General features: G+C 43.7%; 1 protein-coding gene across 2 annotated transcripts in view; it reads right to left on the bottom strand.

Moving 5' to 3' along the window:
- Positions 1-13,623, bottom strand: part of TSEN15 (tRNA splicing endonuclease subunit 15) — a 44,187-nt gene that overhangs the window by 28,149 nt on the left and 2,415 nt on the right. The window contains exons 2-5 of one of the 2 annotated variants that reach the window (XM_037035078.1): positions 13,138-13,219; positions 12,694-12,829; positions 2,396-2,537; positions 782-1,877 (exon numbers count right to left, since the gene is read on the bottom strand). In XM_037035078.1, the coding sequence (XP_036890973.1) occupies positions 1,857-1,877; positions 2,396-2,537; positions 12,694-12,829; positions 13,138-13,219 (381 nt within the window). In that variant the 3' untranslated portion in view covers positions 782-1,856. Of the gene's footprint in view, positions 1-781; positions 1,878-2,395; positions 2,538-12,693; positions 12,830-13,137; positions 13,220-13,623 lie in introns of those variants that run through there. The other variant, XM_037035079.1, reaches the window with a different exon arrangement.

Genomic DNA, 13,623 nt, shown 5'->3' with positions numbered 1-13,623 from the left:
TCCAGGCTTTCTGCAGGGGCAGAGGGGGGCCAAATAGGGCTCCCAGGACCTTCCACCAGGAATAAAAGTGAAATTCAAGTATTATCAAAAGTGTCAGGAGCTAGGACAGACCAAGAAGGATGCTTTTATAGCATTTTGTAATAGTCCTGTCCTTGGCCATTTCCCATTCTCCTTCTTGTCATTCTTCCACACTGGTAAGCCATGACTTGACTCCAAACCGACAGAATAGGGCACAGGTGGGAGGGTGTGTAAGATCACGTTACGTAACAGTGTGAGGTCCATCTTGCTGAGACACTCCTTGCTGGCTTTCAGGAAGCAACCACGTGTGCCAGCAAGGCCCATGGGGCTGAGGTGAGGGGGCCCTTCTGCCAGCAGCGTCCCAGGGACCGAGGCCCTCAGCCCACCTGCCCACAGGGGGCAGGAAGCTGCTACTAGCGAGTGAGGAAGCAGGCCCTTCTGCGGTCAAGCCCTGGGTGAGGCTGCAGCCTTTGGGGGGACCCAACTCTGAGATCTGAAATGGGTGCTGTTTTAAGTTGTAAAGTGTGGTATATAATATTGTGCAATAATAGGTAACTAACAGATTTCAAAATATTTTTTTAAAAAACTTTTATTATAAAATACAAATACAGGAAAACAAACACTTAAGAAAAACCAAGTCATCCTTTTACCGCCCTGCCTTCCTATTATATAACCAGTTAGTGATTCATTCTGTCATCATTTTATTACACGTCAGGTGTGTTACAGCCATGAACACGCCCATTCACACACTTTCGTATTTTGCTTTACTTAATATTTTCTCAGGTTCACTATATTCTTTACTTTTAATGAATATATAATGTACCATTTGCTGTGTGTGTACATGCCTGCACTTGTAAATAAAGTTTTATTAGAACACAACCATCCCTGCCCATTTGTTCACCTCCCGTCTAGTGTTACTTCTGTGCTGCAGAGCTGCAGAGCTGTGACGGAGACGACATGGCTTTGCAAAGCCTAAACTATTTATTTTCTGGACCTTCACAGAAAAAGTTTATTAAGCCCTGTCCTAAATTCTTAAGTGATTTATAATTTAGGGTTGTAATTGTTACTTAGAACGTCTTTGTGCATATAATTTTTTATACTTTAGGCAACTCAACTGGAATATATAATAACAAAAGTGGAATGTCTGGGTCTACTTTGTCAAGATGTTTTTAAGGCTGACCCTGTCCCCCACTTCTCTTATCTCCTATGGCCGTGGTAACAGGAAGGGAAAGGAGGCTCAACACTCTGGGGGGGACCCTTCTCTGCTCCTTATTAATCCAGACATGTAGCTTCACCCTCTGGACAAACGTATTTATAGTTTTCATTTAAAGTAAACCAAAGAGGAAAGTAACAGTAGTTGCAACATTAAACACAACTGAGGGAAATGTTGTACTTCCTGTGGGACGAGACAGCAGACTGAAGTCAACTCCCCAGCTATCCAGGTGGATATGAACGGTGTCCCGGCCGGCGGCGGTGGCCACGGGCACCGCGCAGGCTGAGAGGGCACGAGGTGGCAGTCTCGATGACGAGCTGCTGCGGACGGAGGCAGGTGCGGGTGGGGGCACCGGAGGAAACATGCGTTCCACCCCTTTTAGCACATCCGAGGCGTAAACTGGTACGACCATAACTAAGCTGTCTCCAGGGAAGAAAGTCTTACAGCAACTGTCCCATATCTCTGAACAGCAAAAAATTCTCCTGTGGGGAAAGTTTTATAGTTTAGGAAGAAACTATGGGATGGGATGAGCTGGGTCCACCCATCTCTGAGATGAAAGATCACGCAGGTTGGTGGGTCTCAGATCCAACCTCGTGTGACTCAAGTTGGCCCCGAAGCGCAGCTGTCATCTTCTAAGGGAAATATTCTGCAACATAAAACACAAAGATCAGGACGGACGTGCCCCCAAAGGATAACGTAATTCCAAAGCAAGACCGGAAAGATACGTCATGTGAGTATCCTAACCATGCCAAGAAAATACGTAAAGACCTCATAGAGAGCACATTCATTTTATGAAAATATGGCTGTCAAAATGTCCACCCATTTAACACACCTGAGGAAGTGGTTCTTTGGGTAAAAACATCATTGACCTTCACTCTCTACCTCAGTTACTCATCAAATAATAAAATGCACCATAACTTCATGAAGTTCTCTGGGAAACTGAAATTCTCCGTAGAGTAAGGAAATTATTTCTACGGAAACTAAGAACATGTCACTTTGAACAAAACGTAGCAGTTTTCTGAGGCATGAAAAGAGCGCCGTGATTCTTCCCGAACCCTCCCAGTGCGGAGGAAGAGGGGAGCCCGCGGAAGGCTCGGTCCACGGTGAGGACCATGCCGGGTTCTCGCTCTGTGCGCCGTTTCCTGCCGGGGCCTCAACACTGACCTGAGGGTCTGGCAGCACAAACCCATCAGTGAGTCTGTAGTAGACTATCGTGGAGTCGGACTCCACTATGGCCAAAGTAAAGGACATCGGCAGGTCCGGGTCGCCCTGCAGTTTTCGAGACGCCTTCAAGATCTCCCTTATCCTGAAAAGAAAGGCATAAGGCATTTAAGATTCACAGTCACTCAATTAATAAGGTCAAACACTGGGACGTCTTGGGGAAGAGGCAGGCAACAGCATGATTCTGTCTATAATGCTGACTAAGAAAATGTCGAAGGCACAAATAAAACATTTGAAGTTGTCTTCTCATACAGGAAATCCTAGAAGGAAGGGCCAGCCATGGACTTTCTCTTTAAAAAAATAAAAATCATTTACTTATCGAAAGAGAGTAAGGGAGAGAGAAAGAGACCTCAATGTGTGGTTGCCTCTCACGTGCCCCCTGCTGGAAACCTGGCCTGCAACCCGGGCATGTGCCCAACTGGGCATCGAAGAGGCGACCCTCCGGCTCGAAGGCCAGCACACAACCCACTGGGCCACCACACCAGCCAGGGCAGCCCTTATCTGCTGTATGTGCCCACCTGTCCTGATCATCCCACCGGACCAACTGGATTTCAAGACCCCCAGAATGGACACCAGCAGTAAGTGCACCGAAACTGGCCAAGGCCATGAGTGCTGCTGTTCCGATTCTCCTAGTCGGTATCTTACTGTGAAACAATCTGGTACTGAGGTTAGTTTTTTAAAAAATACACAATAATATTTCCCCCATTGTATTCATAATTACTGCTTTTAAGTGGCTATATAATATTCTATTGCAGGTTTTCCGGGTGAAGCTGCTAATAAAATAAGCTGTGAAAATCATCTTTCTCAAAAGTATTTGCTCCTTTTTAAATATTTGTTGGGTTTTACCAAGTATTGGAATTATTAGATCTGAATATAGGTATTTTTATCATTCTCAATATGTATTCTGATACGTCATAAAAGCCAAGAGAAAAATTGAACTTTGGGAGTAAAATTATATATCAAGCTATCAAGGTTCTAAATGATTTCGAAAAGTTTGCTTGCTGTGGAGAATAATCTATGGAATCTAAGATCCAGGTTTTCAAAGCACTATTACCTTTTGTTCACCGCCAACTGAAACCCCTTATTCCCTCCTCCACGAAGCCTGGGCCCAACCATTCAGTAAATGGAACCCCCAGAGGAGCTTTCTTTCAAAAAATGAAAACAAAATGAGCAAACAAAAAATGATCAGTCATTTTTCTTATGAAGCTGACCTAGTCTCCAGAAATCGGGAAAAGATTTACTAGCCCATTAACAAGCTGCAGCCGAACACACCAATTACTCACCGCTGTACTCTCTTCAGCCAGAGTGCACTCTGTCCCCTGGCTTCCAACGTCACATCCCTAAGTAAAAACTCTCAAGGTCACCCCTCATCCATTCTATTAGCTATTGAACCTATAAAAATTTTTTAAAGGTCTCTGCTCTGAAATACTCTTTCTACAATTATTAAAATGTTTCTTTTAAATCTGCAGTAGAGACTGAAGATTTTAAAGTGATTTAAAACAGCAATAAACTTCGGGAAAAGCTGAAGTTCTGGCTGGTTTGTCAGAACATCGGTCACAACGGGCTGCTTACTGGCTACTTATCATTTAAGTGTCTGATATTTGTTTCCTTTTGCTCATCAATACATTCAAATTTTTTATCATCCATCTCTACGCTGGGGCTCGGCACACTGAGCTCCCCCCGTTTTTATGGCCCAGGAACTAAGACCGGCCTTCCCATCTTTAACCGGGACACTCTGAATGGCCATGTAAGCCCTGCCTCGATTTTGCCACTCCTTCCACAAGCCTCTAATGTTTACTACTTAGTCCTTTAAGAAACGGTTGGCTGGGCCCTACTTGACACTACAGAAAAGGTGAGGATTAAGAATGTAAGATATGAGTACAGGGCAGTGTGTATTTTTTCAGTATTATTAACCCACAAGTCAGAGCAGGAGGATGTCCCACTTCTAAATGGCGTGTAGCTCTCACAAGACCACCATTCCTACTGTAACAAAGAAAATTCCCAATGTGCTTAAAAATACCACATTTTTTCCTCAAAGCCATAAAAAAGATGTGAACACGAAGAAGTTTAAAGGACACAATTCCAAGGAGAAACGAGCCCTTCCAGGTAACTAGAGACCAAGAGGCAGCCACTTCCGCCCCGGGACAAGTACTCGGTCTGGGGACAAGGGGCTGGAACAGTGAGCCCGGCACAGGCCAGCAGCCTCACTGAGAAAGGGGACGCTGGTGAGCCTCACACCAGCCGCCCATGAACTGCAGGGGCACCCGCTCTTGGTACTTATCATTGCAGATACAGCGGTGGATGGTATAGGACCTGCGACCAAAGCAATCTCTAGAGTCCAATTTCTTAAAGGCATCTGCAAGGACACCAGTCCCCCCTCGTCACCAGCTCTCTCTCATGGCACTTGGCTGCGTTTCGGCAACAGCATGCAAGCTACGGAAAGGCCTGCAAACCAGCAAGCAAGCTCTGGTCAGTGTTGCTGAAGACAGAGGCCTGATCCCGTCTCAAGGATTTGAACCAAGGAGAGAGCGGCGGTGACCGAGGCTGGACTCAGCTGCAACCCCACCCGACACCTGACTGAGCGGGGTCGTCATCCCATCTGCCAGCTGCAGGAGTGGGGGCAGTAATAAATATTCAGGGTATGGATACATGCTGCCTGGGGGCAAGGCGGCTTCCACACCACTCTCGTACCCGAACACCATGTCTGACACACAGTGGGAAATTCTAAGCTATGTGAAGACGCAGGAAAATGTGCCTAAAAACCAGGAGCCAAAAGTCTACCTAAAAAGGCCTTCAGGAAAGTAAGGTTATTGAAAAACTGAAATGCTAAACTTAATAGCTAAGGACTCTAAAATAGCTATTGTACATAGGTTATAGTGTTGAGGGGGAAGAAACACAAAATGGGTGAAACGACAAAAAATTCAGCAGAAAAAATGAAAATTCTAAAGAAAATGGACTTGACAGAATTTTAAAATACAGACTTTTAAAGTACTCACCAGACTCGAGGATCAACTAAACTTGGCAGAAGAAAGGGTTAGCAACCTGAAAACTGCCACAACCACCCCAAGTGCAGAGGGAAACAAGAATGTAAGAACATACAATGCGAGAGGCCCGGTGCCACTAGCAAACGAGCTGCCCCACGGGTAACAGGAATCGCGCAGGAGGAAAGGAAAGACAGGGCAGCGTAAGTCCCAGTCCCTCTGGGCTGCCGGGAGACCACAGCTGCTAAGCCACCGAAATGTCTCTCTCCCGGTCCTGGAGGCCAGAAGTCCAACACCCAGGCTCCAGCGGCCAGGTTCTGGAGGGCGTCTGCCAGAGACGCCCTTGTCCTGCTTCAGGGCAGCACCTCCTCGCTGGGTCCTCACAGGATGAGGGAACCAGGGGATCTCTGCAGGGGTCTTTGTAGGGCGCTAAGCTCACTTTTGGGGGCTCCGCCCTCATGACTTAAGCACCTCCCCAAGGCCCCGCCTCCTAATGCCATCATCTTCAGGGATCAGAATTTCAGCACATAAAACTGGGGGGTGGGGGACACATTGAGGTTACAGCATTGTAGAAGCAATGGCTGAAACTTTTCCAAAACTGGTATCCCCGAACATAAAGTGTGTCTCTTACAGAGATCAAATAGTGGGATCTTGTTTTTATACCCAGTCTCACACTTCCTGCTATTTGACTGCATGTCTAATCCATTTACATTTAAAATTAATCTTGATGCTGTTGGATTTGTCTGCATGTTACATTCTGTTTTCTATGTATCACATGTCGTTTGCTCCTCCCATACCATCTTTTGAATTAAACGGATCCAAAAGTGCACGGTGTTAATTTCTTTGTTGGTTTTTTCCCCTATAGCATTTTTTAGTTTCTCAAGTAGTAGCTTTAGAGATTACTATGTGTATCTTATCACAATTTACCTCAGATTAACACCAACTCAATTCTTACAAAATACAGAAACATCAAATATAGATTCATTCCCTTCTCCGTCCTTTATGCTATTATGGACATACATATCATGTTTATGAGTTATAAACTCAATAGTACAGTGTAATAATCATTGCTTTATGTAATCTTACAGCTTTTTAAAAGTTAAAGGGAGAAAGGATTTAAAAAAGGTTAGAGCCTATATACTTAATATTTACCTACATGTTTAATATTTCTGGCATCCCTCATTTCCTCAAGTTGTCTCTGACATCACTTCCTCCTCCTTCCTCCTTCTCTCTGACATCACTTCCTCCTCCTTCCTCCTTCTCTCTGACATCACTTCCTCCTCCTTCCTCCTGCTCTGACATCACTTCCTCCTCCTTCCTCCTGCTCTGACATCACTTCCTCCCCCTTCATGGCCCATCCACCCTCCTATCCTTTGTGTTAAAAGTCACATCTATTACTTTTCAATATGCTGTGCGCCTTGCCTGCTGATTTTTGATAAATGTACCAAGGCAATCCAATGGAGAAATTGTTTTCAAGAACTTGTGCTGTGACACGAAGACCGTGCACCTCTCTGTCCACACACAGGACGACCGTGAAGATCAGTGAGGGGCGGACATGAGGATGCTTTGCAAGCCGTCAAGCAGTCACTCAACACACACCCCATATCACTATACCAGCTTTGCTACCTTGCATATTGGGACATATGTTCTTACCCACCCTGTCCCCTTAAAAAACAATTTCTACCTGTGTTAAACTGCATGAAAATCAGGTCGATTCCTGTTCGCAGCAGGGATTTACTTTAGAGGGAATCAGACGAAGCAAGCACAGGTATCAGTGAGAAACCCCAACACTCGGCACGGATGGGAAAGGGCAGTCTGAAGGCACTGGGCACACACAGGTCAAAGGTGAGCTTCTCCAACCCCCTGACTGGCAGAGTGCGACAAGGATGGGTGACAGATGCAAGGGAAAAACCTTTGAGGACTGTCCCAAATCTTCCATTTGTTTGAATCCGAGCATATGTGTGTGTGTGTGTGTGTGTGTGTGCGCGTGCGTGCGTGCGCGTGTTTAAGGTAAGCTGTGTGGAAATTCTAGCCCCTATACCGAAGTTTAGGATAGAAATTTCCGTCTCATTCATATTTGTTTCCAGAATTCTTGGATATAAACAGCGAAACATTTTCTGGCTCCATCAGAACACCCGTGTGGGAAATCCCAACATCTGAAAATCAGCTCTGACTTGTAAAGCCGGTTTGTCTTCCGAGTGGAGAGAAATCACCGCCAGAAACAAAGGGGAACCTCCCGCCTCTGAGCCTCTGAGCTGCTCCTCCTGCCTGGGAGGAGCCCGGGGCAGGGGAACTACCAAGGAACAGTCAGGTAACACCGCACTGAAGCGGTTGACCTGCATCTGGCGCTCAGAGCCCGCGTGTGAAGTCCCACACACAAAGACCCTGCTTCGAGGCCTCTCCTGGTCTACTGTTAACAGACTTTTAAAGCAACACTGTCATCTTTCCCATTTATAGGATGGTGATAAACTCCTTAAAACATTTACACTTCCTTTAACTCAACAGACTGCTGCTTCCTCAATCTAACAATAACAATAACAACAATAAAAGTTGCCAATGTTCTATTTTAAAAATCACACTGACAGTAAAGATGCTGAGAATGAAGAATCACTAAAATACCATAATCTCATGTACCTTCCAACAACTTTACAGTTTGAAACCAGAAATGAGAAATCATAAAACACAGTTTCCTTATATGTACATTTTTAAAAGCTCAGTTATTTAGAAAAATACCGTAGTGATGTTTCATCACACAAATCTAAAGTAGTAATTTGGATAATAAAACTGCTCATAGTTCATATTTGGTATAAATCCACTTATGAAAAACACAACCTATGTATTAATAAGAATTTCATTTTTTTCGTTCATTATATTTCAAGAGAAAAATCCCACTTGAAGAAAGAGATAAATCAGTAATAATCAGTTGTTTCAAAGGTAACAGAATATGAGGTTTGCAACAGGTTTTTCTTTTCATAGCTGTTCAGAGAGGTGCTCAGCATGCTGTAAACAGAGAGATTCGAAAGTTCAATAAAGCTGACTTGACACACGCCTGCGGCAGACAGACAGGAAACACTGTGTGGCTACTGCCCCTCCTCCACCACGCCTTCCGCAAGCCCTAGCGTTCAGCTTTCTGTGCAGCCCCTCAGCAGAGGCTGAGGGACCTCTGGAGGTGCACACCGAGGACCAGAAGGTTGACGGCAGCGCTACTGTCAACTTCAAATGCGGCTGAAACAGCACGCATCATGGGTTAAAATTATTATTAATTTCAACCCCCAGAAAGCACTATCTCCTTCTGTCTTCTCCAGTGCGGCCAAACTGGTAATTAATGCTCATCAAGTAAAGACATTAACTCCTTGATTTGCCTCATTATATTACTTTACTAGGACCCTCCATGACCCAACTCCAAAACACAATGCAAATTTCAACCGGTGCCCAAGAAGCTGTATTCATCTCAATCCCCCCCAAAAGTTGCAAGGATAACAGACCGCCTCCTTGGGAATCGGGCCAGGGACTTCCTAGTAAAGAAGGTGGCCAGACTCCAAGGGGGGCTTGTTGAACAACTAGGCGCTTGTGTGACCGCTCGCCCCAGTGGGAAGCCATTCTGCTCATATAAACTGCAAGCTCTGTGATTGTGTGAAGGTGCGGAAGGTAAGAGACAGACAGAAGCTGCAAGAATTGGGGATTTCGCCGGCACCGGACTCCCAACAGAGGCAACATAAGGACAGGCCTCTAACACACGGGGAAGTCAAATGACAGAGATCATTTTACCGGTGAGTTAACTAGGCCTCAAATAAATAACAGACATTAAATGAATCCGCAATATAGAATCTACTTTTAAAGAGTGAACATATTTTTCAATTACAAGGAAATAATGAATAAAATATCCTTCAAAAAATTATCACATTTCAGGATTAAATTGCATAATTAAGAACATCTTTTATAAGGTTCTAAATACAGTTAATAATACTATATTGCACATTTGGAAGTTGCAAAGAAAGTAGATACTGAAGTAATTATCACAAGAAAAAAATTTTTTGTAGCTACGTAAGGTGATGATGTTAACTAGACTTACTGCACTGATCATTTTGCAAGGTATACAGATACAGAATCATTATGCTTACACATGCAACTAATGTCATATGTCAATTATACCTCGATTTAAGACAATGAAAAGTTTAAAAAATGTTCTAAAGAAGAAATTCAGTCAGTTCCAGTAGTTACTCCACCACTGTCGAGTCCTCTTCCCCAGACACTAAGGCAAAAACAGGATCAAAGGCAGGGGGCAGGCATGGATGAAAAAGAGTTTCTCTAAAAGGTCAGGGGGCACTGTCACTGTTCTCCTTCCTCAGTAATGTAGTTCAGTTACAGTGTAAAGTGTGGGAAATAGTGATAAATCTCGAAAGCAAATATATTTTGCAGACATTCTAATCTTTTTGAAACTCTCAGAAGACTGCTTGAGCATATCCTTGTATTCTTTAAGATCTGATTTAGCAAATCTCCACCGCAGGAACCTAGTAGTCTCAGAGAGCTCATTTAGCCATTCAACAAACACTGGTTTAACACCAAGTACCAGGTACTAGGCTGTGCACTGGGGAAACAGCAATGAACAGAACAAAGTTCCTGCTTCCAAGGAGGTTATTTTCTACTAAAGAAGGAAGACAGTAATATATATATATAAATATATATATATATGAAATATACTGAGAAGCAATAAATGTGATATGTGTTATAAGGGAGGAGCACTTAGTAAAGGGCAACAGTATAGCCAAGAGAGTCTTGACCAAACAAATGACAAAAGTCTTAAGGCTTTTAGCCTTAAGGCTGCTGAATTAGCAAATGACCAATTTGGTATATGGAATATTGAAGCCTTTTTCTAAATTTCTAGAGTAATATTCAGATTGGAAGATGCTAAGAAACGGAAAAGTTTTCTCTCGGATAAAATGGCTGGGAGGACCCATGTATCACCAGATATCAAAAGAAACGCCTCTCATCTGCGAACCCCGGCAGTTAAAAGGCCAGTGGAGAGGCTCCGCCCCCACACAAGCTATCGACTCTCCTTTGCGGTGCCAGGATGCAAGGGCCCTTTATTATGCAGTCGGGGCGAACAGGGTGAACCATTCACTGGCATTACTAAGCAAAAAAAAAAAAAAGATCTGCAGATCATTTTAAAAAACAGTTGTTCACTGTCTCTGGATTTTATAATTTACAAAACACTTCACTCAGCTTTTTAAAAATTAACAAAATATGTATAAACACAGATAAGCTTAAACCGTGACAACTGCAGTTTAGTTTTCAGCATCTCTCTCTTGTACATTACCAAAGAGACTGAACTGACGTTGCAATTGGGAGACAACACAGGTTCCAACGGGGAAAAAAGGGAGTACAAAACAGAAATGCATTTTCCTCGTAATTTGCTATAGGTCCTCGTGTGAGGTACTAAGACATTTTCCAATGGATGACTACTGCGATGCTAAGATTATCACAGAAACCCGAGACCCTCTCTCCCTAACTCTGCTGTGACGGACCCCTCCCAGTCGGGAGCACTGAAGGAGGAGCAGTGTCATGGTGGCCCAAACACGCTAAACCAAACTTCGGGTTCTCAGAAGGCAGACTGGGCTTCGCCTGCGGTCTCAGCACTGAAAAAGGCCCTGGCTTTCACTGGGGTTCCTCTGCTTGTCTCATCCTAATCAGAGCTCTTTGACCTCTATGAACTTATTAATATGATCTCAGGCTATTGCTGGGTCTGGGGAAACCAGTGTCCAACACCTTTAGGGTCACCTACCAAGTGTGCTGCCTGGATTCTCAGATTCACTTTAGTAAGAAACAACCTAGAGGACCCTCCACCTGCATGTACAATACAAACACATAATATGATCTGTTTAAACGTAACCTAACAGTTATTTTACATGAGCATTAAGTAGCATTTTTGGATGACAGAACAAGGGATGTGTCGTGTCCATAGAGAAACACTAACAACCTCGCCCTCCATCAGCACAGTTCTCCCACCAGACAATCAGATGTGGGCACTGGACCAATTCTGTTCTCCTACCCGAGACCAGCAATCAGTCTTCAGCCAATACTCTCACAAGGGGCACCGATGGCATCGGCACCACAGTCTGCACCCCTTCCCCCACCTCAGCACCCACAAGGCGGATGAGCCGGGACCTGGCAATGTCACTCATTTCACTCCACGCCAGCTTCTTCCCAAAAGACCTTCTGAGACTTGAAAATCATGCCCAAGTGTTTTCACTCTGAGCACATGTGAGGTGTGAGCGTCGCACAGAACACACCATCACAAAGCGCGTCTGCTCGGAGCAGCACGTTCCCTCCCTGCCGCTGTCACACAGAGCCACCTGACGACGACAATGGCCTCCATCCACACTCCTGCCAGCACCACACGTTTTCAGTGAAGAAGATCGCCAGGTGCAAAGCCCAGGACACTAAGTGGGACACGGATACGAAAACTGGGCAGCCAATCTTAGAAATTCGGATGTAACATGAAATGTTTCCTAGAATCGTTACCTTGTAAGGAGTCTGCAAATACATATACACCATAAAATAAATAATGGCAAGAATAAGTTATGCAAAATATATATATACCATATATATACATATATATGGCAAGCCACTGTGTCACTCAATAGTCGAGATAGCCACTAAGTGGTTTTAAACCAGGATACAGTGAGATTATTTATTGTTATCACAGAGGAAATATTTTATGACTCAGTTGTAGTTAACTATGTGAATGACAGAGTTTAGTCAGGTTTTACACACTAGGGTTTCAATGACGGGGGTGGCTACCATGCCTTATATGTCATAAGCCCTGAGGAAATAGCATGAAATTGTCCTTCTAGCAAAATGGAAGGGCTTTGTATACTCCCCAAATTCCCTAGTCATAAGAATGTTATGTAAAAGTTTTGAGGACTAAAGAACATTAAAAAAACCCCACTGTACTCAAACAGCTAAGCAGCACAGTCTAGAATAACAATCTACAACTGGTGTCTCAGACTGGTTGTGCAGCGTACGGAAAATAATTTGTTTCTAACAATGAAGTATCAAAGTTAGCATGTTATTTTTAATATAAAATCAATATAAATTGCTATTCCCTCTAGTAGATCATCCTTTTCATCCACTCGCATTCCACCATGCTTTCTTTTTTAAAAAACTGACACACAATCGATGTATAACACTGCGAGAGTTTACGGCGTGCAACGTGATGAACTAACACCCTGGGCACAAAGACCACGGTCGCCTGCCCACCTGCTATGGCTGAGGGAAGCGCTGGTGGAAGTTGGCACCACGGTCTGCAGCCCTTCTCCTTCTATCTCGGTCCCGACAAGGCAGATGAGCTGGAGGTCTGGTAGCCCCACACAGTTTACCTCATGCCAACTTTTACCTGCAAGAGCATCCGGAAGTGAGCAACGTTGATCAAAAATCAAAGATCAAAATCCTAAACTTCTACCTAATATTCAGACGAGCAAACATCTCTTACAATGCTATCTTCTCTTTATATTTTATCTTCTCTTTTACTTATTTTGTTATCCAGGAATTCCCAATGTAAGTGAAGACATTACAAAACTGGTGACATTAACAGCAAATGCATCAATGATGGCTTATTATAATGTCAACAATGCTATAGCCAGACCCAACTCCCCAACCTTCTACCACGGCCCCAGTAATAAAGCAATATAAACAAAAACTTACTCTCCATGAGGTCCAGGTACACCAAGAATGCTATATAGACTTGGGTAGCATCTCCTATATCTAATTCCATCATTTCTAAATACTGAAAATCAAAATGTAATTGTTAAACAGAGAAGAACCTTTTAATATTTTCTTTTGTTCAATGACTATTAAATATATATAATGTATAAAACTCCAGTCTAGGTACAGTGGGATTTATAAGGCAATATAAGACCTGATCCCTGCCTCTAAAAAACTTGGAATTATTAGGGTAAACACATTGCATACTTACAACTGTTAGGCAAATAACTATACATGACCGAAAGTGATTAAAAAATCAAGTGAGCGGAATTAAAAAACATGACATAGCCCTGGCCAATGTGGCTCAGTTGGTTGGAGCATTGTCCTATAAACTGGAAGATCGTGGGTTCGATTCCCAGGCAAGGCACATGCTTAAGTTGTGGGTTTGGTCCCTGGTCAAGGCACCTACAAGAGGCAACCAACTGA

This window comes from Sturnira hondurensis, unplaced genomic scaffold (assembly GCF_014824575.4).
Source record: "Sturnira hondurensis isolate 20B ecotype Veracruz unplaced genomic scaffold, ASM1482457v3 Scaffold0022215, whole genome shotgun sequence".
NCBI classification, from domain to species: domain Eukaryota; kingdom Metazoa; phylum Chordata; class Mammalia; order Chiroptera; family Phyllostomidae; genus Sturnira; species Sturnira hondurensis.
This window is presented reverse-complemented; position numbering and strand designations above follow the sequence as displayed.